The 23490-nt window shown below is 40.4% G+C and overlaps 1 protein-coding gene across 1 annotated transcript in view; it reads right to left on the bottom strand.

Annotated features, from left to right (window-relative positions):
• Positions 1-248: 248 nt before the first annotated feature.
• LOC114609994 (C-type lectin domain family 2 member G-like) overlaps positions 249-23490 on the bottom strand; it is a 50137-nt gene continuing 26895 nt past the window's right edge. The window contains exons 6-9 of the mRNA XM_028754437.1: positions 3249-3383; positions 2141-2319; positions 1466-1572; positions 249-470 (exon numbers count right to left, since the gene is read on the bottom strand). Coding sequence (XP_028610270.1) covers positions 344-470; positions 1466-1572; positions 2141-2319; positions 3249-3383 — 548 coding nt within the window. The 3' untranslated portion in view covers positions 249-343. The remainder of the gene's footprint in view (positions 471-1465; positions 1573-2140; positions 2320-3248; positions 3384-23490) is intronic.

Genomic DNA, 23490 nt, shown 5'->3' with positions numbered 1-23490 from the left:
CATGCGCAACAGCTTGTTTATCGGGATGGGCAGCGGATGTCAGCGCCATCTTGTAATGGCAATTGATCTACCACCGGCACTACGGCGGTAGTGGCTTCCTACAGTTTATGTTTAAGATGTGAGTACCAGCTCATACCTGAATACCTATTTAATTTAGAACCATTTATGATCTCCCAAGCACACATATGAATAGTCCTCAGAGAATTGTCATCTTTGATGTCACCACACATAATGAACTAATCGTTATAATGATTTTAGCAGATGTTTAATGAGGCAGAAACAGTGGGTAATATGTTTTGTTCTTTATGATTACTACGATGTACTCTCTACCCAGGATACAAAACTACTGGCACAGTAAGGTGTAGCTGCTGGACTTGCTACAAATCCACTTCCTGTTTATGTAGTCCCTGCTACTGCTGAGCCCCCTGTCACTCAAGAAGCCACAATTTTCTTCTCCTCGGATGAGAACCCTAAAGCAAAAAAAAAAAAAAAAAAGATTTATGCAGAGTCTGCCATTGAATTCACTCTTGCAATCATATCTCATTCATCTTCACCACTTATTTATGATATGAATCAGAAACAGAGTCCACTGAAATCCCATGCACTAATTTTGCACCTAGGGACTTTTACATTCTCAGGGTTTAAGTTAATCACCACACCTCTATCACATATGCATGATGAACCCTGGAATGTGTGCACAATGGTTGCTGCCATGTTCAGATGAACTGCAGCAGTGGGTAGCCTCACATGGGTGGTTTTCAAAGTTCACTTGAAGTATTTCACACATGTATGAAAGTGGAAGAAAACACAACTTAGTAAATTGCTGAAAGGTCTTTAATTATGGACCTGAAAGGTTCTGTGTTTTACCCTTCCAGTGAAACGGCTCTGTTCAAAATGGCTACACTCACATTCAAGAGCTGTCCCCAGTGATCTTTGATGACAAGACCTTAGGGTAGACTCTCACTGCCCCTAGACTCTCTGTTTCTGTGAACAGGTACAACCATTCAAACAGAGAACTGATAATTCTCAGGCTTGCAGTTCTGAAGTAGCTTCCTATGGTTTTAGAGCCTTGGCCATCGGCAGTTCTGTCTACATCACCACAAGTACAATTATCACCAAGGAAAGATTTTCAAGTGGTGACAGCAGATAAAATCTACACTAGATGCCACCATCATACTAAATATTTGGCATGAAATAACACCATGGAAATGCTTTGAAGATGGCTAATGAAAGGGAGAGTATCCAATTAATTTAAGTTTATCAGGATGTGGAGTTTGCAGGGGACTGGCTGTATCATGAGGCACATAACCTATGCCCAGGGCACACCTCCAGCCCAAGGATTTATTTTTCTTCCTTCCCAGTACAGTTGGCTTCACATGAAACAGACTTTCAACACTCATAGCCACAACTCATACATATCACAATACATGAACACGTTAGAAGGAAAATATTCTGAAAAACATACAAATACATATACTTGGTGCCGTCTGTCCACCTCCAAGTATGCTCTGATGAGTCTCTGTGCAGGCCAATCCAGTGGCTAGAAGACCATGTATATCTCCCCAGAAAAGTCTGTCAACACAGAAAGTGAACATTTTTGTCTCTATTTCAGATGAACCTGGAGTCTCTCCACTCCACAGCTTCCTCTAGAGATAACAGGAGAGTGGAACTGAGGCTCACAGACTTTGGAACTGTACTAGTCACCAGTTCTCAATGGATCCACTTGACATCTGTAATTCTAAAGTACCTCATTTGAATGAAAGTACCAAATGTAATGACACATTCCTCTGTGGCCTGGTTAGTTCTGGGTTAACCTCCAATTGCAGTTCTTAGTTGTCTCCTTCTGTATGCAACAAATGCCATCTTACATGAAAACGCTCATGATCACCAGATATCCAAGTAAAATGGCATATCTGACCTTCCAGCTGACTATGAGCATGTCCTTAGAGAATATTTCTTGAATGTCACAGGGCTCCAGTCAGAAGTGAAGCATCAGCAAATGGCACACACTCACACATTCCCATGTCTCCATGTGCTTGGGATGGGATCCTTCCTCATGCTTTATCTGTAACTCTCTATCTCAAGGCAATACAATATTCAACAGACCAAACAGACAAACCAATCCCTGCCCATTTCTTACCAGCTCCTCCTGGTTGTCAATTCGAGCTAGTTGGGCCCCTTGTGCCATGCAGAAGGCCTGGCTGAATGTCCAGTTACTTGCATATTCAGAAAAGTAAAAACATTTATTTCCAAATCCAATCCAGTTTCTTGGGCAAGTAGCATAGATATTTTTGATTGAGATCTGTTCTGTATTTCTTACTAAAATGTAGACAATACAATGAATCATAACACAAATGATTTGGCTCTTTTTGGAATATCCTCCTGAGCTCAGCTGTGAGGTGTGAATCTGACTGTAGCTTTCCTAAGTGATCTGTAGGAATCCTCTCCTGAGCATGAAGGGGCTTTATCTAAAGGCCTCCCACCTTGGGCCTATGTGTCATTCTCTCTCAGGTGCTCACTGACAGTAGGGATCCCAGGAAGTGCATTTCTATACTAGCATCATTTCTGTGCTTTTGAGGACTGTTTACTACAGTAGGGATTGCTATAGCAGCAATCACTGTACTCTGTATAGACACCTATTGACAGCCAGCCTGATAACTGAGATAGAAGTGAGAACTATTGGGTAGGTAGAGTATATAGTGTGGACACATTGCACTAAAGCATGATTCACATACTTAAGAGGACAATTGCAAGATTGTATTACCCTAGTGTGAACAGTGTGGTATGAAAATCCTATAAATTCATTACTTCAGGAACTTTCCACTTAATACTTTCAAAAAACAGTTGAGCCCAGTAACTAATAACATGGGTTATGGGGGAGGCAATGTACCTTCCTGGCCATATTACTCTTCTCTGTCCTCACACTTGCTAGAGGTTCCTCCTTGGAGTTCTCCTTGTTCTCTGCCTTGGACAGTTCCCCCAAGTGGAACTATGTCCCCTGTATCTCTGTCTAGGGCTTGCTGGATGTCATCTTTCCAAGGATGCTGAGCCTGGCCTCCTGTGCACACTATAGTTTGTGTGTTCCTTCACTGCATCTTCCTGCTGGAACCTAAGTTTCCAGAGAACAGGAATTTCTGGTAGGTTTTCTCTACAGCCCTTCCCACAATGCCTGGCTCGAATTATAACTGTCAGTAAGTATAACTGACAGTGGACAGAATGCCACAGAATTTGGAGAGTAAGTCACTTACCTGACAAAGCAACAGAAAGAACAACTACAGCTGCAGTGAGGACTGTGATCACTCCATAGCAGCAGTAAAGCTTAGCAGGAGACTCAGGGGAGACGATTTTTGGAAGTTTTTCTTGGAGCTTTTTACCTAAAATAACTGTAAATATGAGAACATCAATCTCAAAAATCTTTTAGAGAAAGAGATAAGTTTACCCTATAGCCATCTCTCAGGAACCATAAGCTAATAACTAGCAGGTGATCATCCTGAGATGGCTTCCTTTGGATTATTATATAATCTGTGACAGGGTTGTCCTTATTAAGCAAGGCTGTATGTGATTCATTTTAGGAAAGATTCCTGCTATTAATATGCTTTTCCTGTTACTATTAAACATATATAACAATCACTAAGTAATAGCACACCCCTTTCGAACAGATCTCTTTCTGCAGATACACGAAGATGTATCTTATAGTGATGCTATGTAGACAAGTAGATTTCTTAAGTCTTAATGATGATCCTATAAGAATTCCTAAAATTATATCAATGATTATTAAGCTCTTTTAAAGTGGGACTGCTATTAGGTCCTTTTCTGATAGTCAAAACTGCAATGAGAACTCTGCCAGTCTCCCACGTGTCACCAGTTGATTGCCCTTAGATAGTAACCAGATTTTCTCCTACTCAGAACACATGCCAAGAGGTTGTAAAACAATTAATTAAAGGTCATAAAAAGAGAACTAATGATTTACTACAGGTGCTAGGACAGAAGTTAAATTAGTGACTAGGTTTATCTATACAAAACTTCACTAATAACTTATAGTTTTAAACCTTCAGTGAATCTGTGGAGCTGAGAGAGATGATGGATATTAGCCAGATAATTTATTCCTAATGGATATGTATGTAAACATTCTCTGTTGTAAACTTCTGTTTCAATTTACGATTTGATTTTTTGTATGAACTTGTGATGAACTTTGTAACATGTGATCATGTATTCTGAAAGATGTATAACTATTGAGGACAAACAGATGAGAGGCAGGTAGAGTAGAAATTTTTTCCTTTAGAAGAATTTTTCCCTTACTAGAATTTTTTCCTTTCCCCCACTTAGGATCTTTCTGATTTTCCCCTTAGATAGCTTCCACTCTATAACCACTTCTGTAAGTGTCCCATTTTCCTCCTGCGACTCACAGGCTCAAAGTTAAGAGCCCTGCAGTTCCTGCTGAGATAGAACAAAGACTATTTACTTAATCCTTGCTGTTTTTAGGATGAGGTTTGCTAAGTGCAAGAAACTGCAGTTTCTGGCCTCACAGGATCACATAAGGCAGGTCAGCTACAGTACTAGCATATTATCTTAGATAAGTAAACTTTTTATTATTATACAGCAACCTTAAATATCTCCTAAGACAAAGTCGTACCCTCTTACCACACACTTCACCCTCCACTGCCTCAAGAAGAACAGACAAGAAAGATCCCCTGCATGGGCTGTACCCCGGCAGTCATCTGTAGATTTTACTTATACTTTCTTAGTGCAAAGGCCTTCACAGAATGTCTCAATCTATAAATGATGTTCTTGGTTCTCAAGAGAACACACTGAAGAGAAACAGAATTTTTGGCATAGAATATTCCAGTTATTAAGCTAAGGGCCATTAAAAAAGCAATGAGCAGAAGTAGTGAGGATCATTTAACAAAAGATACAACAGAGAGCTACTCATAGGATTGGTGTCATCAGAATAAACTTGGTTAACACAAAGAGGACCACATGAATAATAAAAAGAAGAGCAAATTAATGTGCCAGGTGTGGCAGCACAGAGCTACAATTCTAGCTCATGGGAGGTGCAGGCCATAGAGTCATGAGTTCAAGGACAGTCTTGCCTAAATATTGAATTTGAGGCTGAGATTATGTCAGACTCTCTTCTATCTATCTATCTATCTATCTATCTACTTTTCTATCATCTATCTAAAACTCTAATGAACTAACAAAATGTAATTCAACATAGTAACAAAATAAGAAAATAAAAAGGAACCATTTCAGTAAATTCAGCAAAAAAGATATACAAAATTCAATGTAAATCCACAGTAATAACTCAGCACATTAGGATTTGAGGAACGTCCTCAAACTGACAAGAGATATGTGTAGTAAACTATAGCTGCTTGTATTCTCATGCTAATTATGTTCCAAAAAAAAACCTGTTTGCAGTGTCCTACACATGAGTCTGAGGTGTCCTACCCCTAGTTAGATCTGATTGGTAAATATAGATGCTGACAGCCAATGGCTGGGCAGAGCAAACAGAGGCCCAACTATTAGGATTCCCAGGCAAAGGAGAGAGGGAGGAGGAGGAAGAAAGAGGTCCTCCATGCTGGCAGGAGGAGAGCCAAGGTGCCGTGCCTGAGAGGTGCAGAACAGAAAGGACAGAGAACATAGCTGCCATATAGGAGCCAGGGTAGCATACTCCAATAACTTGGAGGAGGTGGATTAGCCAGGTGGAGGTTAGGAAGTGACCCAGCCATTGAGCTGTTTAAGGCATATAAAAATATAAACACTATGTGTATGTGTCTGATTCTGGAACACCAAACTTTGGGACAGATAGCAAGAAGCAATGCCACTGCCAGGATCAATTTGAATAGTGATTAATTGGGTACAGCTACAATAACCAAAAAGAAAAATACAACTACAGCCATCAGGAATGATCCCCACCCCCACTCCCACTGACAAAGAGCAAGGCAAGAATGTCTGCTCACTATTCTAGTGTGACTCTAGGGGTCCTAGCCAGGACAATAGGGCAAGAAATAAGAGTAGAGGCACAGAGATAAAAGTATTACTAGTCAGACAACATGGATATATCTACAAATAGAGTTCTAAATCGTCTATTAATTGGCTATAAAAGTAACGAATGACTTTACAATACTGCAGGAAACAATGTCAATGCATGAAATAATTTGCATGTTTAAACTCTAGCAATTGTCAAATGGAAACTCATGTGTAAAGATAGCACCTCTCACAGAACTGTCAAGCAAACAACTGCAGTCCCAATAAAACATATTCACAATTAATTCTGGAACAATAACAACTGCTCTTAACTCTGAGCCATTTCCTCCATGCTTACCAATGTGTTTTAAAGCTCTCAGTACATTTTAGGTGCAAATTCGTGTGAGTAAGAGAAGAAAAAAAAGACCTTCTGGTCCATTGTTTATCTTCTTAACCGTTTTAAAGGAACCAGAGCCAAAAGGTGTCATTACACTGAAACTAATTTTTCTGGTGTGTAGGTAAAGCTTTTGATATTATAAGCAAAATTCATTGCCTGAGACTTGTTCTGATTCACAAAGATTTTTTCCTTCAACTAGATTTAAGTTTTTAGCCTTCATGTTTGTATTTGTGATTCATTTCGATTCATTTATTATACAGTGTCAACTATGAGTCTTCACCATAGAAACACAGTTCCAGGACGATATTCAGAAGAGATGCCATTTTTCTCTACCTAAGATCTGTCCACATTGGCAATTCTACAGTGCAGACACACACACGCACTATACAAAATATACACACATTATGCTCAACAAGACCATCCTCTGCTACATATATGGCTGGAGCCATGGGTCCCTCCATGTGTACTCCTTGGTTGGTGGTTTAGTCCCTGGGAGCTCTGGGGCATCTGACTGGTTGATATTGTTCTTCTTATGGGGTTGCAAACCCCTTCAGCTCGTTCAGTCCTTTTTCTAACTCCTCCATTGGGAACCCCATGTTCATTCCAATGGTTGGCTGTGAGAAATTAGCTTATTAAGCATTGGCTTTTCATAGACATTTTCACATATCCTCAGTTTTGGTTCACCCACCCTTTCCCTTCACTCTTCCCCAGCCCACACAGCCCTCAGCCCTGAATTCCTCATTTTTTTCTAACATCACTTTTTTTTTTTTTTACTATCCCTGCAGTTATATTGTTAGCTGAATTGTGAGACTGTACACTTTCATATGGCTTTCCAAACAGCCCTGCTTTGGATTAGTCCCCAGCACTCCCCCATACCCATTGTTAGCATTTTGTCTAAGCTCCCACAGCTATCTGACAACAGCCAGGTATGCCTGACTCACTATAAAAGGGGCTTCACGCCCCTCCATTCTCTCTTGCTATTGCCTTCTTGCTCCCTCTGTTGTCTTGCCCCTTGCCCTCTCTCTCTCCTCTATTCCCTTCTACCCTCTCCATGTGCTCCTCATGGCTGGCCTTTTTTCCCCTCTCTCTCTCTCTCTCTCTCTCTCTCTCTCTCCCTCCCTTCCTTCCTCCCTCCCCCCTCTCTCCTTCTCTCTCTCTCTGTCTCCCGTCCCTCCCTGCCTCTAATATCCTCTTACCTCCTCTCCCATGCCCTGAATAAACTCTATTCTGTACTATATTATTGTGTGGCTGGATGCTCACAGGGAAGGGACACCTCAGCATGGACCTGCAGAGGCACCCCCTTCCCACATACCTGACTACATCTCCACCAAAACATATTCCTCCACCCTTTATCTTTTTATAAACACTTCATGTGGTGCAGAGACTTGGATTTAGAAACTCCTCAGTTTTATACCCCGCCTGCTACTACATGGAGATCCAATACACGGTAGCCCAAACTTTGGAGAATTGGTAAGCCCCCTCCCACCACGGGTCAGAGTAAAGGTCCATATGGTCGCAGCACGCATGCCTGTCTCTTGCTCCACAGACTGGCCTGTTCCCATAGCTTGCCTGCCAGCTCAGTTTATGTCACAGACCTGAACCCACCTGGACAAACTCACTCTCTGTCACCATGATTTTATGCCACCTCTGCCAGCTTTCTTATTCCTTTACATTCTGGTCTTCTACATCAACTCTAAGCAAAATGTTTCTCTGCTAATGCAAAGTGTGGTTTTTATACTAAAATCATGTCAAAGTTACTTAACAATTGGGATGTTCATTCCTATCCTGCCTTGGTAAATAATTTTTGCTATTGTCATTAAATTATGGTGTGCTCTATTCAGATATGACCAATCTATTTAGCCCACAATCTTTTCAGAAGATAATTATTAATACACTTAAGTTTATGACAGACAGAACCTCCCAGAGCCTAACAGTTTACTCAGCAGGGCCTCAGAAGATTTGAACACAGCTACAAGAGACTGCCTGGATTGTGGTGTGACAACTACTGAGAAACACTGTGGACAGACTAGAGAGTCAAATGCCTCATATTGTCTAAGTCAAGGTGAGTCATTTCTCATTTCACTCATTATCTGATCCACAGAAAAAAAGTGGGCTCTTCAGAAAAAGCCCTCTGTCTTCTGGGCTTCAAAGCCAGACTGACCTTGCCCAAGTTGCCATGGAGACCACAGGGAACTATTTAGCTAGTGAAATATGGATGAACTCTGTCATTCTTTAATTAATATATGACGCTAGATTATAATTTATTTTTACCAAGATTTCTGACTAAAATGACAGCTAAGGTAACTGTAGCTTGACAGCTAAAAAACAAACCTAGTCCTTACCCTAAGGTAATCCACCACTACATCTACTCATTAATTCGTTAGCTAAGACTGCCAAATTTCTTACATACTTCACGATAAACGATACACAAGTTCAGATGTAAGATTTCACAGATGTAATCTGTTACTTCCCTACCTAAACTCAGTTTCCATTGATTAAATGCTACATATTTACTTTTCTTGCTAGGCCACTGTGCTAACATTATTCGAGTTCTTATAAATTTGCCTAACTCTAATGAAATAGTCCACTATATGATCTGACTATATAATGAGAACTTATTTTTCCTTCTGCTCCACAAAAAGTTCATCTTAAAGACTGTTCATGTTGTTAACTCATGTTATCTCTTTTGTAAACTTATAAGCTTCAGGAAATCCACTCAGATCTACCTCTCCTGGACCAAATAGACTCCATCCAGATAAGTATATCTGCTAATCAGTCGCCTAAAGTTCCCCCTTGATATCTATTTCAGAGGGTGGAATTCCTCTGGGTTTCAAATGTACATCTAAGAAAAAATTTCTTTCAAACATATTTAATCTTATTCTCTACCTATAATATATGTGTGTGTGTTTCAGCATCTTGTCAAATCCAGGTGCTTACTACATCCAGGACAGCTCCAGAAAAGCAAACTAGAAAAGCTCCAATCTTCTCTCAAAGATACAGATGCTTCTACTAGACATGTTCCTTCTGATCTATCCACAGACAGTTCCACAGACCCTGGACAGCAAGGAAACAGCCAATTCTCCTAAGACTAGGCCAACATTCCCATACTCATTCTTACAGGTTTCCTAGAGACACAGCTCTCCAAAGTCAGCAGGAAGTAATTAAAGATCATGATGAACCTATTCCAACTCCACAATCGCCTCTTTCTAATTTTTTCTTATTTAATTGAACCAAAACAGGGCAATGTTAGCATTTTGTCTAAGCTCTGACACACAGTTACCTGGCAACAGGCAGGCATGCCTGACTCGCTATAAAAGGGGCTACTTGTCCCCTCCCCTCTCTTGCCTTCTTGCTCCCTCTCTGTCCTTGTGCCCCTTCCCTCATTCTCTCCCCATTCCCTTCCACCTTCTCTCTCCACATGCTCATGGCTGGAATCTCCTCCTTCTCCTTCCTCCCTCCTCCTCCTCCTCCTTCTTCTTCTTCTTCTTCTTTCTCTCTCTCTCTCTCTCTCTCTCTCTCTCTCTCTCTCTCTCTCTCTCTCTTTCTCTCTCTCTGCCTTTCTCTGCCTCTACTACCCTCTTAATTATGAGTAATTAAGTTTCCATTGATTAAACTGCCCTGAATAAACTCTGTTCTATATTATACTGTTGTGTGGCTGGACACTCACAGGGAAGGGATGCCTCAGCATGGGCCCGGGGAAGCACCCCTTCCCACATACCTGACTGCACCTCTACCAAAACATATTCCCTCTCTCTTTATCTTTTTATACAACACAACACCCATAGCTGATTTCCTTCAGTGTCCCATGCCCCTCTGTCCTAAGCCTTTTTACCACCAACATTCTACCTCTCTACAATTGTTTTACCTATAATCCATTATCCCCTTCCCTTCATAAAGTCCCCTTCCTAGTTTCCTGAATCCTACCTATACCCTAAGTTAAAACATAAAACAAGGAATTTCAAGCAAAGATCTGCATGAGAGAACATACAGTGTTTGTCTTTATGGACGTAGGCCACAACACTAACTACAATGTTTTCTAGTTCCATCCATTTACTTGACAATTTCATGACTTCATTTTTCTTTACAGATGAGTAATGTTCCATTTGAATGTGTACAAAGTTTTCCTTATCCAGTCACCTTTTAAAGAACATCAAAGTTGGTTCCATTCCTAAATATTGTAAATGGAACAGCTATTAAATTGGGTACACAGGTTTCTGTGTAGTAAAATATAAAATCTGTTGAATATAATGGTAGGTTTTTGTAGCTGGATATTTTACAATAAACTTGGTAATGTGGGAGGAGTCTGAAGGTGAGGAAGAGAAGGAGAAAGAGGAGGAGGAGGATGACTGGAGAGAGTGGAAGATGGCAGCAGATGTGCATGTGTCTCTAGCAGTCTAAGGTAGCTGTAATATCTAGGTTAAGTATTGGGTAACACCTCAAATTGTGTGGGCATCTTGTTAATTGAGCCTTACCAAATATATAATAGCCATTGGATAATCTTTGAACGTTAGAGTCTCATTTCTACCAGGCACCACATGGATGTCAAGATGGTCTGCTCAGCCAAGCACTGTGGGGACAGCGAGGTAGACTGGTAGAGCCATCGCCCACGCTGGCATCTCTTGGGTGCCAGGATCGGTGCTCCTGTGCAGCCTGAGTCCAGCAGCAGCAAGAACATGCCTCCGCCACTCATGGCCTCAGGCCTTGCCAAGTCAGGAACATGGCGCACTATAACAACAAGCCAGATTGGGTGTGGCCGTTTTAAATATTAACCATAATAGTTTTTACCTTTAGTGGTTTGTGAAACCTTCACTTTCAATTCCAAAGTAGCTGTTACACTTGTGTTTACATAGTTTTAAAATCATTCTACTGCCTTTGCCGGGGACCATGTTACCAGCCCGACCCAGCTCCCTTCCTTTCTACCTGGCTTAGCTCCAGAATCAGCTGATGCCAGCCACAACCAGGCCAATCTCTACCTGCCTCTGCTCCAGGAGGGGTCTCCTTACCAGCACATTCCTCAGACCCCGGAATCCGCAGATAAAAGACACTCTGATAGCACTGTTGTCTTAACTTGCCTGTTAATTGCTGGGCTCAAATATTTGCTGCCTGGAAATGCACGCTCTTACCAAACCCCCACTCCCTCTCTCCTTCTGTCCCTAACTCAGTGGGCTGTTGCAACCAGTTCCTGCCAAATATCTCTGGCAACCCGCCCACAGTGAAGGTGCAGGCCCTGGCAGCCCCAAGATCTTACATGATTGCCGGGTGCTCCTCATTCCAAAGCCGAGGAAAACGAGTACTGCCCTTCCTTACGCAGGCCTTTTCATCCTGGGAACCGGAAGTTCGGCCTTTACGGACCAGCAATTGGTTCAGGGCCTTCTTTATTGACAAATCAAGAACCAGGGAACTAGAGCTTCATATCAGAACCTCCCCTGTACACCTGTGCTTAAAAGTAAACATCTTTTGTTAGGAATGGTATAATATGCCTTTAATCTTCTCAGAGGTAGAGGCAGACAGATTTCTGTGAATTCAAGGCAAGCCTGATCTACATAGTAAATTCCAGAACAGGCAGAACTGTATACAGAGACTCCATCTCAAAAAGACAACACAAATAAATAAAAACATAAAATTTATTTTTAGATAAAAATTCAATTTGAAAATCAAAAAGAAAAACCTAAGTAATTTAACAAGGGTTGCAATTACAGCATGCTACAAATCCATTTCTTCTCTGTATTGACCCTGGCACCTCTGATTCCTTTATTAGTGAGGTAGGCACCTTCCTCAGTCTCTCTCATGACATACCTAAAATCCAACAAGAAATATTTAAATATTCATATTACAGACAACAATGTTTATTACCCCATTATAACTTTGAGCACAGCTACTCCACCTATTCATATGGATAAGCAAAAATCAAAATCTTATCACCAAGTTATCCTGCTTCAATACTTGATGTCTTCACTTCTAGAGGCCTTTGCTTGATTACCACACATGAGTCCCTCATACACGAGTAAACACACACTACCAGGCTTAGCTGTGCATGATCAAGGTATAGAACCAGTGCTTCAGTTGATTGAACATAAATTATAGACTTAAGGTGTTTCTCTTGCTATATGATCAACAATATTCACAAGGTCAAGGTTTTGAATTTTCTTTGTCTCTCTCAACTATAAACATAAAATTGTTTCTCAATCTCATGTCAAAAAATTGCATGTATTAATTGTAGATTGTATTCTTGCATTAATAATAGTATCTTGTTTAATTTAACTTTATATTCAGTCATGCTTGTAAAACAACATAGTCATGTATAGCTACCTGTATATATGGTTAGGCTTTGGGACAAAAATTCTACTTGTGTTTTATAAAAAGATAAGGAGAGAGGGATTATATTTGGTGGATGTATATTCAGGTGCGTGTTAGGGGGCACCTTCATGGTCCCATGCTGAGGCATCCCTCCCCCTGAGGGACCAGCCACAGGAAGGTATAGTGTGAGATACAGATTATTCAGGGTATGGGGAGCGAAGTTGAGACAGCAGTAGAGACAGAGAAAGAACTAGCTAGATAGAGAAAGAAAGAGAGAGAGAATAGAGGAGTAGAGGCCAGCCTTGAGCATGTGGAGAAAAAAGGGGAAGGGGAATGGGGAGAGAGGAGGAGCAGGAGCAAGGGAACAGAACAGGAGCAAGAGAGACCATGTGAATATGCACAGGTTTACAAATGGGACAGTGTGAAATAATGGCCTTGGCTTGTTAAATTACATGTGCTAAATTACATGATTGGCAGTTCTCCAGTAAGTGGTATATCCCTTATAAATTTAGAAAATGTGTCAATAGATCCATGAACATAACAATATCTTCCAAATCCAGGTATGTAAGTGACATCCATTTGCCACATCTCGTTTCCTTGTCCCCCCTAGGACTGAATCCTTGTGGGACTATGTGAATATGAACAGGTTTACAAATGGGACAGTGTGAAATAATGGCCTTGGCTTGTTTATAAAAATTTTGATATTGTATATGTAATTTGTTAACATTAGTGTGTAAAGCTTTATGCTCATTCTCTGCAGAAACAAAGGTACTCAAATGATCCACACATTCATTTCCTTTAGAAATGAACCCAGGCAATTTAGTATGAGATCTAATATGAGTAACAAATATCCTGCCATCATGAGTTCTTAATTCATTTTGTAACTGTAGAAAAAATGTTCTTAAAAGCTCTTCATAATTTGAAATAACTGAAGTATGAATTTGTTCTATAATCTCTAGAATATATACTGAGTCTACCACTAAATTAATATCTTATGTATAGTTTTGAATAGCTCTAATTACAGCGTCTAGATTATTTTTCTGAACAGAAATATATTTTGTGAAAAAAGTTGATAATCAGAAAGAATCCAAATGCACCTTTCATTTTTTTACCCATCTGCAACTGATAATGGTCCTTAAGCTATAACATAATTTATCACAAATTCATTTTTCTTTAAAAAGTCCCATAATTTTCTTTTTTGCAAATGACTTTTAAACTGACCTGTGAAATTTATTAAAGCTATCTGCAATGATTTCTCATAGTGTACAAATATTCTACTTTATTTTTACTTAAAGAAAATATAATAGAAGTACAGTCATAGCCATTTATTTTCATACATTTTAATGACCCATTTGCATCAACAAAGATAGTATGTCCTCCAAAGTATTTAAAGTTTTAGAAAAAGTATGCCTAATATAAATCTATTCTAAAGCATGACATTTTTGAGCCAATATTCTAGTTGGGTATTAAAAAGTATTTATAGCAAATCAGTAGGAACACCAATAAGGTAACAGCTCTAAAAACCTCTTCCCAATACAATTTCATCTATTTGTAACTCTTATTTTGCTTCTATCATTAATTCCCTTTTATTATCAAGAGCAGGATCTCCCTGTAATATCAGACACAAATTATGTAGCCAATAAATAAAAAGACCTAAAGATGCACTTAACCAATTGATATTTCCCAAAAAATTTTGAACATCATTTAAAATTTTTAAACAATCTGTTTTTAGCTTCGTTTTTTTGTGAACACACATACTGTCTAGCTACAATATATCAAACTTAACCAGCTGTTCCTTTTGAATCTTTTCAGGATTGGTTAAAAATCCAAATGGCATAAACATGTCTGGTAAAATTTACAAAACATTTTCTAACTCTATCATACTAGGTCCTGCAAAAAGAACATCATCCATATAATGAGAAATAAACAAATGTGGATAGCACTGACAAATAGCATGCATAGCCTTATCTACATAAATCTGATGTAGAGTAGGGAAATTGGTCATTCCTGATGGGAGTACTTTCCATAGAATTTTTATAGGCTCCATCTATAGAGTATTAAAAAGTTAAATGAACACAATGTTGTTCCAAAACATTGAAATATTCATTTGCCCAGACATCAATGTATGAAGCAAGGATACATAAGTCATTATGAAATTTTACAAGTGCCATGGAGTTGTTTTTAGAATGTATGCCCTGGGAGAGTTCCTTTTTGACCTAGCTTTTAAGCCTGTTACGTGAGATAATAGACTTCAAATCTCTCTTCTGTATCTGCTTCCTACTGACATTAGGACACAGAAAAGTGTCCCTGGAAGGCTTAATTGGTAATCAAAGGTTGGGCAATGAGGCATTGATCAAAAGCATCTGATTAGCTAATGAAAGACAAGGAATAAGCACATCTGCTGAAATACTTAACTGAAATACTTTACTGAAAGCCTTCAGCAAGTCCAGAGTTGAGCATTTCCACAGCTGATCACTAGATGGATTCTGTCAGCCAGGTGAAAGTCTGCTAAGACAAATACAGACTTCAAACAGAAATTAAAATTGTCTAGCAAATTGTAAAATGTAAGAAATCCAAAGATCAAGGAAAAATCCCATTTCCAAGAACAGGCAGGTATACTTATCTTGAATCCATTTGATCTGTGACAGGTTGATCCAAGGACACCTAATTCCTTGAAGCTTATGTTTACAAAACTTTACTTAACAAAAGAATATGCATTAGCATTTACTATTGTACTGAAATTCATATTTTAGAAATTTAGGTAACAGGTCTCTTAAAAACCTATAAATGTACAGATTGAACAGAAATATATTTGGCATAATGAGTGTTATGGCTTGCTGTCTGTTTTTTCTGCCCCCTCAAAAGAAGTGCCTATGTGCAGTTGAGATCAAGTGAAATCTTATTACTCAGATAACACTAGGGGCTGTGATTAAGCAGTGGAAAAAGAGGTGGAGTTGAAAGTTTTAGAGAGAAGTTTTCAAACATTCACACACACACACACACACACACACACAAACACAAACACACATATTCTCTCTGGCCAGGCCAGACCTTCAGTCACAATAAACTCCACATATACACATACATGTTTACATAAATACTCATACACTTATACACATGCTACAGAAAATAAATCACACATGCTGAAGAGAAGAAACATTAGAAATAGGTAGCTTGTTCTTTGTCCCTATAATAGAGAAATATTTTTACTAAGTGCAGTCTGCAACGACTTTTTAAACAATGAGTTACTCCTTTATAATAAGGATTACTCACCGAAGTTCCAGCTGGCTTGTAAAACTTCCTTCCAAACTCAGTGTCCTGTAATCAGGTCACTGGTCAAAGTCTACTGTATTGTGGTCCCAAAGGCGGAACTGCATTAACAGGACACAGCGGGGTGCACAAAAATAGCATGCCAATGCATGGTTTATTGAATATTCCAGCATCTTTTATACAAAAAAAAAAACAGAATAAAGATTTCCCAAAGTTTCTCATTCCCACCAAGTGCTGTTTACATAGCAATAGCTTATTTTGGTTCAAGGTAACTCAAACCTCTTTGCAGACTGAAAAATCTGTCTGGAGTCCAACTCTTTGGTATGGTGTCTAATAAGCCATAAACAAAGTTACTTTCTCAGGAGAAAAGGAACAGGAAGGCCACTTCCTCAGGTTTGCAGCTTACTTGATATAACACTAGGATTCTCTGCTTGAGAAACTATGCCTCCTCTTTATCTTAGTATGCTAAGATTAGCAGAAATCCTTCATTGCCCAGTAGCTAATGAGCTGGGAGCAGTCTCCTCATGACATTTCTCTGCATACCTCACTCCAGAATTCTAGGCCCTCCTTTAGGCAGTCTTCACGTAAGGCTCTAAGGGAACAAATTTGGAAATACCTCTGATGTGATGTTGAATTCCCCATGATAGGAAAAAAGGAGGCAGTGGTGCTAGTGACAGTCAATGTTCCTGAGGGATTTTGCCACAAAGGATTGGCACAGCCCAACAAACACAGGCCTGCCCACAGATTTAAGAGACTCACAGCCATCCTACTGATGTCTAAATTGTAGCTGTGTTACTAGGTTTTTTATGAGAGGCTAAAAGGTCATTCCCTGTACCCAATTAGGCTGTCAGGGTCAAGAAAGAGGTTATGGGAACCTTGGGCTAATATTGGGGAGCTGCCCTAACCAAGAAGTGTCAGGTGTTTGACAAACCATTCTCTAGTCCCTCAGGAAGGCACAGGCAAATGTACAGCAAAAAAAGAAAAGGAGATGAACCAATCCTCAGGTCAGAATGATCAGACTAGATGCTGCTACCTCCTTTTGTTTTGGGGGAGGGATAATCATGAATTTCTGGAATCTGTTTGGAAATCAGCTGTGACCCTCCTAGTCCCCAGGGATAATTAGCCAATATTGGTTCATGAGGACAAATGGAAAAGGGGCAATAGGCCTAGTGTTCAAAAGCCCCATGAGTACGAACACAAATGATGACCCTCTATGATCAGCTTTAGGGAGACAAGTGAACTTTATTTGGGTTAATTAGTGGTTGTGTGGCTTTGGGGAATGGGTTAGGAATATTCAGGGGGGACAAAGGTCATTGGGTGAAGGCTAACTTACAGAGATGCCTCATTAGCATGAGGAAGCACTCCAGGAATCCCAGGTACTTGCTGAACAGGTTTCTTATGGAGGTGGGGTGGGGCTAAGAGTTGGACCTGAGGGCTATGTAACATTCCTTAGGTAGGCAATGTGATCCAGGATCCCCCAGGTAAAGGAAGGGAAGCCCCACTGACAGAGGGAGTCCAGCATTTTGTACTAAGCTCAGGGCTTGTCAATAATGTCAGGCTTTGACCTTAGCAGCAGGGTTTGCTAACGCATGTCACTCTCTACCACAACACATGCATTGTAGTTTCCCACATTACAATTTGCCTCCCTTTTTTCTAATAATATTATTAGAATATTATTATTCTAATAATATTGTCCTTCAGGACATTTTTGAGTTTGAAGATTACTTTATTAATGAGACTAAGAAGGCATAGGGAGGACCTCCAATTTTCCTGTGCTTCATGTAAGGTCCCCAAACATTCTGGTGACAGCATGTGTGATGTCCTTGGAGTTTGGCTCCATGAAAAATCTTCGACCCTCTTCCTTTCCAATTTTACATTAAACAAAGATTTCCTTTGTATTCAGAGCATTAGGATTTTAACAATGCCTTTCATTTTTAATCAGGTAATATGCAACTATTATTTTTAAAGTCCCAAGTAAAGACTCATTTGGCTGTTTCATTCCTAAAAGTTATTTATTTATTTATTTAGCCAGATATGTAGCTCTTCTTGCTATCTTTTCTTAATTTTTTAAAAATTCTAGCTGTTGTGTTTTATAAAAAGATAAGGTGAGAGGGAATATGATTGGTGGAAGTATATTCAGGTATGGGGAGAGGGTGCCTCCACAGGCCCATGCTGAGGATCCCTTAGACCTGAGGTACCAGCCAAACAATGATATAATATAGAATAGAGTTCATTCAGGGCATAAGGAGGGGAGTTGAGATGGTAGTAGAGACAGAGAAAGGCAGAGAGAGAGAAAGAGAGAAAGAGCAGAGGAGTAGAGGCCATCCTTCAACAGGTGGAGAGAGAGCAGAGAGGGGAACGGAGAGAGAAGAGGAAGGGGTGAGGACAGAGCAGAATCAAGAAGGCAAGAGCAAGAAAGAGCCGAAGGGACAAGTAGTCCCTTTTATAGTAACTAAGGCATACCAGTAATTTTTTCTTTGTAATTTTTTCTCTTTTAATTAAACCAAACTGGAGAATGTTATCTTTTTGTTTACATTTTACTGCACAGTTATACTGCATACATATTATATATATAATGTATTATAGGCATATGTATGTGTGTGTGTGTGTGTGTGTGTGTGTGTGTGTGTGTGTGTGTGTGTATGCGTAGAGAATAAACCTAAGTACGTTTGGGAGAAAGAAATTTCTCTTAGATGTGTATTTGAAACCCAGAGGAATCCTACCCTCTGGGATAGGGAGTAAATGGAAACTATAGGCAGTCAATTAGCAGGGATACTAATCTGGATAGCGTCTATTTGATCCAGAAGAGGTAGATCTGAGTAGGTTTCCTGTAGCTTATAAGTTTACAAAAGAGATAACAACATGAATTAAGAACATGAACAGCCTTTAAGGTGACCTTTACGTGTATCAGAAGGAACAAGAAGAGCTTTTTACTTCTGTCTAGGGGACTGAATATATATAATGAGAAACAAGTTTAAGTTTATAGTTGAGAGTCAAAGGATATTCAAAACCTTGACTTTGTGAATATAGTTAATCATATTTTAGTTAAAACACAATCCAAGAAATCTGCAACTTGGAATTTGTGATTATATAGCAAGATCATATAGTGGAAATGTTTTCCTTAGGACTAAGAACTCTATTGTTTACTGTTAGGACAATGGCATAGCAAAAAGAGGAAATATGAAACATTTAGTCAATGAAAACAGAGTTTAAGGAACTAACTGATAACATGTATGAAAGCTAATATCTGAACTTCTGTATTGTTTATCATGAAGCCTGTAAGAAATCTGACAGTCTTAGCTAGCTAACAAACTTATTAATGAATAAATTCAGTGGTAAAATGTGGAAATAAACAGCGGCGAAGTAAACCCCGGGGGAAGTGGGGCTTTCCATGACAACCTCGGGTCCCAATAATTCAAGAAAGTCTGGAGTTCCAAAGGCTGGAAGGTTTGGCAATGGCAGGCCCTAATGATAGAAGAAGCCCAAGGGTTCCAAGAGTTTTATTGCCATGGTGTGGTAGTTGGATCTGGATGTTCTCCTCCACCCCCTTCAAGTCAGGTTGGAGCTGGCTTAAATATGGAGGGGAAAAATAGGAGAGACTGAGAAGGAATAACTTAATTTAGTTATGCCTCCTGGCCCTCACGAATATGAAAATCTCTCGAGGCTGAAGCCTGTAGTCACTCCCTCTACCTGTAGGTGTGGATGTTGACATAACCTCTCTGGGAGGACCTGCTCCAAGCCAAATGTGTCTGCAAGGTGCAGGTTAATGGAGATGTAGACCAAGTGAAGGAGCCTGGATTCTAGGGGTCTAGCCAAACCCCTGCTGTTTCTCCAATGGGAGTCAGGGTTCAAAAGCCCATGCCCAGCAAAGAATTAAGACATCTTTCCACAGCCCAACAGTAGAATACCGTAGGGTAAGGAGCTAGGTCTGTTTTCAGGTTGTCAAGGTACAGTTACCTTAGCTGTCAATGTAGGCAGAAATCTGGGGAAAAGTAAATTATAATCTAGGAGACATGGATTGATTTTTAAATGACTGAGTTTATCTATAGTTCACTAGCTAAACAATTCCCTGTGGTCTCTATGGCAACTTGGGCATAGTCAGTCTGGCTTTCAAGCCCAGAAGATGAAGAAAGAGCCTTTTACGAAGAGCATTTTTCCTGTGGAATAGATAACTGTGAAATGAGAAATGACCCACCTTGATTTAGAAAATATGAGTCACTTGACTCTTAGGTATCCCGTCTTTTCCAGTGTTTCTCCAGTGTTTATAATAACACAATCCAGACAGTTTCTTGTAGCTATGTTCATTATCTTCTGAGACCTTGGAGGGTAAGCTGTTAGGCTCTGAGAATCTCTGTCATAAGCTTAAGTATATTAAAAATTAGCAGACTTCTGACAAGATTGAGAGCTGTAGCGATTTAACTTTTGAGTTAGACAACTTGTGTTTGTTAAACTACTTGTTTGAAAATGTATTTGGTAAATAGAGCATAACACAGTAGTATTTACTTATTTATTTATCAAGGCAGGCTAGGAATGAATATCTTAATTTTTAAGTAACTTCGACAGGTTGCATAGTAGAGAAAAATACATTTTACATAAGTAGAGAAACACTTGGCTTAGAGTTGGTATAGACCAGAATGTAAAGAAATAAGAGAGCTGACAATGGTGGCTTGAGACAGTGGTGACAGAAAGTAAATGTGTCCAGGCATGTTCAAGACTGTGACAAGAAGTTAGCCGGCAGGCAGGCCATGGGAATTGGCCAGTCTGCAGAGTGAGAGACCAGCATGCATGCATGTGCAGTTGAGGTGCCTGTGCACACTCAGCCTGTAGAGCACACATCACAAGAAGCCACAATAGTGGTGGCAACAGAGTCAAGGGATCAGGGCTGGGCTGCAGTGCACCTGGGCTCCCAGCCTGCTGAGTCATAAGCAAAATGGGCACCTCAGTGAAAGGATCGAGAGAGGGCAGTGTGATCAAGCAAGTCTTGTGGGACTTCTTCCTAGCAGCCAGAAGCTCCAGCCCAGTGCTTCCTGCTGTAGGCAGGCACTGCCCCACCCAGCCTGTCCAAGTCTGTGGTGGTTGTGGGAACTGAAGTGCCTGAAGTAATTCTACTCAAGGAGGAATTAAGAAGACAGGGACAGCACAGGGTTGTGTGTATGCTTTTCATGCAGCAGTGGTGGCGGGGCTCAAGCTCACTTCATGAGTTCTGGGCAGAACAGAGAAAGTACAAAGGGGAAGGGCAAAAGCTGCTTTTCTCAGGGCTGTAGTAGAGCTTGAGCAACCAGGCAGTGGTGGTGGCAGCCTTGGTGGGCAGGGCACAGGAAGCCCCACTTGAGAGATTACAAGTGAAGACCAACCAATTGGGTCAGAGTAGGGTTATTAACTACACCTACCAGCTTCCTAAGGGTGCGAATTAAATACCAGAGAGACTTCCAGCCAGGCCAGATCACCAGGATGTCATGTAGGAGTCTGGGGACTAAGCACTGGGCTTGTGCCCTGAGCAGCACAGAGTTGTTTACAGCAGGCATGGAATTTCTCCAAAGCAAGAAAGGAACAATCTCAGAGGAAAGAGGAAAAGCTCATCCAAGTGAAAATATCCTAGAACAATGGTCAGTGAAAAGACTGAATGTCTCCATCCTCAAGGGCAGCACAAGGGTAGCTCCAAGCTCAAAAACTCTCCCCTGGGACTATGGGGACATTTATGCTGACCAGAGGAGGGAAGGGGCTTTCCAGTTCTCCATGTTTGGCCTAGCAAGCATTGGTTCTCCATGTGGTAGCAGGAGGGATGCAAACCTGAAGAGTCTCTAAATCTAAGTCTCAGCATGAAATGTTGCGTTTTATAAAAAGATAAGGCAAGAGGGAGTAAGTTTGGTGAAGGTGTAGTCAGGTATGGGGGAAGGAGGTGCCTCTGCCATCCAATTCTCAGGCACCCCTTCCCTCTGAAGGACCAGCCATATGATGGTATAATATAGAATAGAGTTTATTCAGGACTAGTGTGGGGGTGGGGGTGGAGTTGAAATGGTAGGGGAGAGAGAGAGAGAGAGAGAGAGAGAGAGAGAGAGAGAGAGAGAACAGAGAGAACAGAGAGAACAGAGAGAACAGAGAGAACAGAGGAGTAGAGACCGGCCATGAACACATGGAGAGAGATGGGAGAGGAGATGGGGAGAGAAAGGAAAGGGGTAAGGACAGAGTAAGGGCAAGAAGGCAAGAGCAAGAAAGAGGCGAGTGGACGAGCAGCCTTTTTATAGTGAGTCAGGTATACCTGGCCATTGCCAGAAAACTGTGGGGCAGAGCTTAAACAAAATGCTAACACTAGGTATTTATAATGGAAAATCTCAAGTATAAAATGATAAGATAAATTCCCAGACTGGGACACCTTCTCTCAAAGAACTTGGGGTTGTTGCAAGAGGAAAGAAAGAAAATTGTTTCAGCTATGAGTGTATTTGGCTTAGGTAAAAAACACCTACATTCCTCACAAACTTGCTTTTTTGCTATGTATGAACACTGCTTCCCAGGATATCCAATATTCTTTTGGTGAAATAAACAAGCAAGTAAACCAGAATTAGAGTAAGGAAAGAGGGAAGAAATAAAAAATAAAACACTGAAACATACAGTCTTCAAACCACAGAAGACAGGTTCCCTTCAGAAGATTGAAACAGAACTCCCACAGGATTCTTCATTTCCATAATTTACCATAAACCTAAAATCTCAGAGGATTTGTGGGCATTTGTGGGTGTCCAGTCTCACACTGCACCTCATCTCTCCTCTTTCTTCTGAAGCACTGTGGATCTTCAAAACACAAGCCCCAGTACCACAGGCAACTGCCTTAGGGGTGCACATTGAAAGCTGTGCTGATAGAGTTTCCTTCACTCGGGGACATGAGAAGCATGTTCTACAGCAACTTCCTGTGATTCACCAGAGTGCTTATTACCAGATACAGAGTGAACTAGCACAATCTAAACACAAACACACATACACACACTTAAAACAAACATAAGAAACTCAGCACAAATGGCTGACTTTCATGCCTCCTATCATAACAAAAATGCAAGCTAGCCCTAAAGCTCACTTAGTACCTGTGACACCTCACAACTCTTCTTATCCTGACCCCTGCCCTAAACTTCTCCAGTGCCTCAGCTTTGTTTTCCTCAGCCTCTCATCCATACATAACCCTACCATTTCAGCCATGCTCTCTCTTATGTCTTCCTCTGTCTCCTTCCCTCTCTCATCTCTCATGGACAAGCTGAATCTAGCCACATTCAGTCTGTAAGTTTCTATTCCTGCTGTAGACTCTTCTAGACAACTCTGACTGTACTCTCCCTCATATCTATGATAAAATCCTCCCCCTTATACAAACATTGGAATTGTCATATCTTCACTTTATTCACTGAACAAACAAAATCTATGGCTCAGACCTTGTAGTTAATTGATTGTTCACTTTTCTTGCCCCGGTTATATTTAAGTACTACATAGAGTAATTCTCCAATAGAGTAACTAATAAAACAGAGGCCTCCCAGCATCTCCTCTTCTACAGAGACCCACCATGACAAACTATCATTCATGAG

The sequence above is a fragment of the Grammomys surdaster genome, unplaced genomic scaffold (genome assembly GCF_004785775.1).
Source record: "Grammomys surdaster isolate TR1022 unplaced genomic scaffold, NIH_TR_1.0 126013, whole genome shotgun sequence".
NCBI classification, from domain to species: domain Eukaryota; kingdom Metazoa; phylum Chordata; class Mammalia; order Rodentia; family Muridae; genus Grammomys; species Grammomys surdaster.
This window is presented reverse-complemented; position numbering and strand designations above follow the sequence as displayed.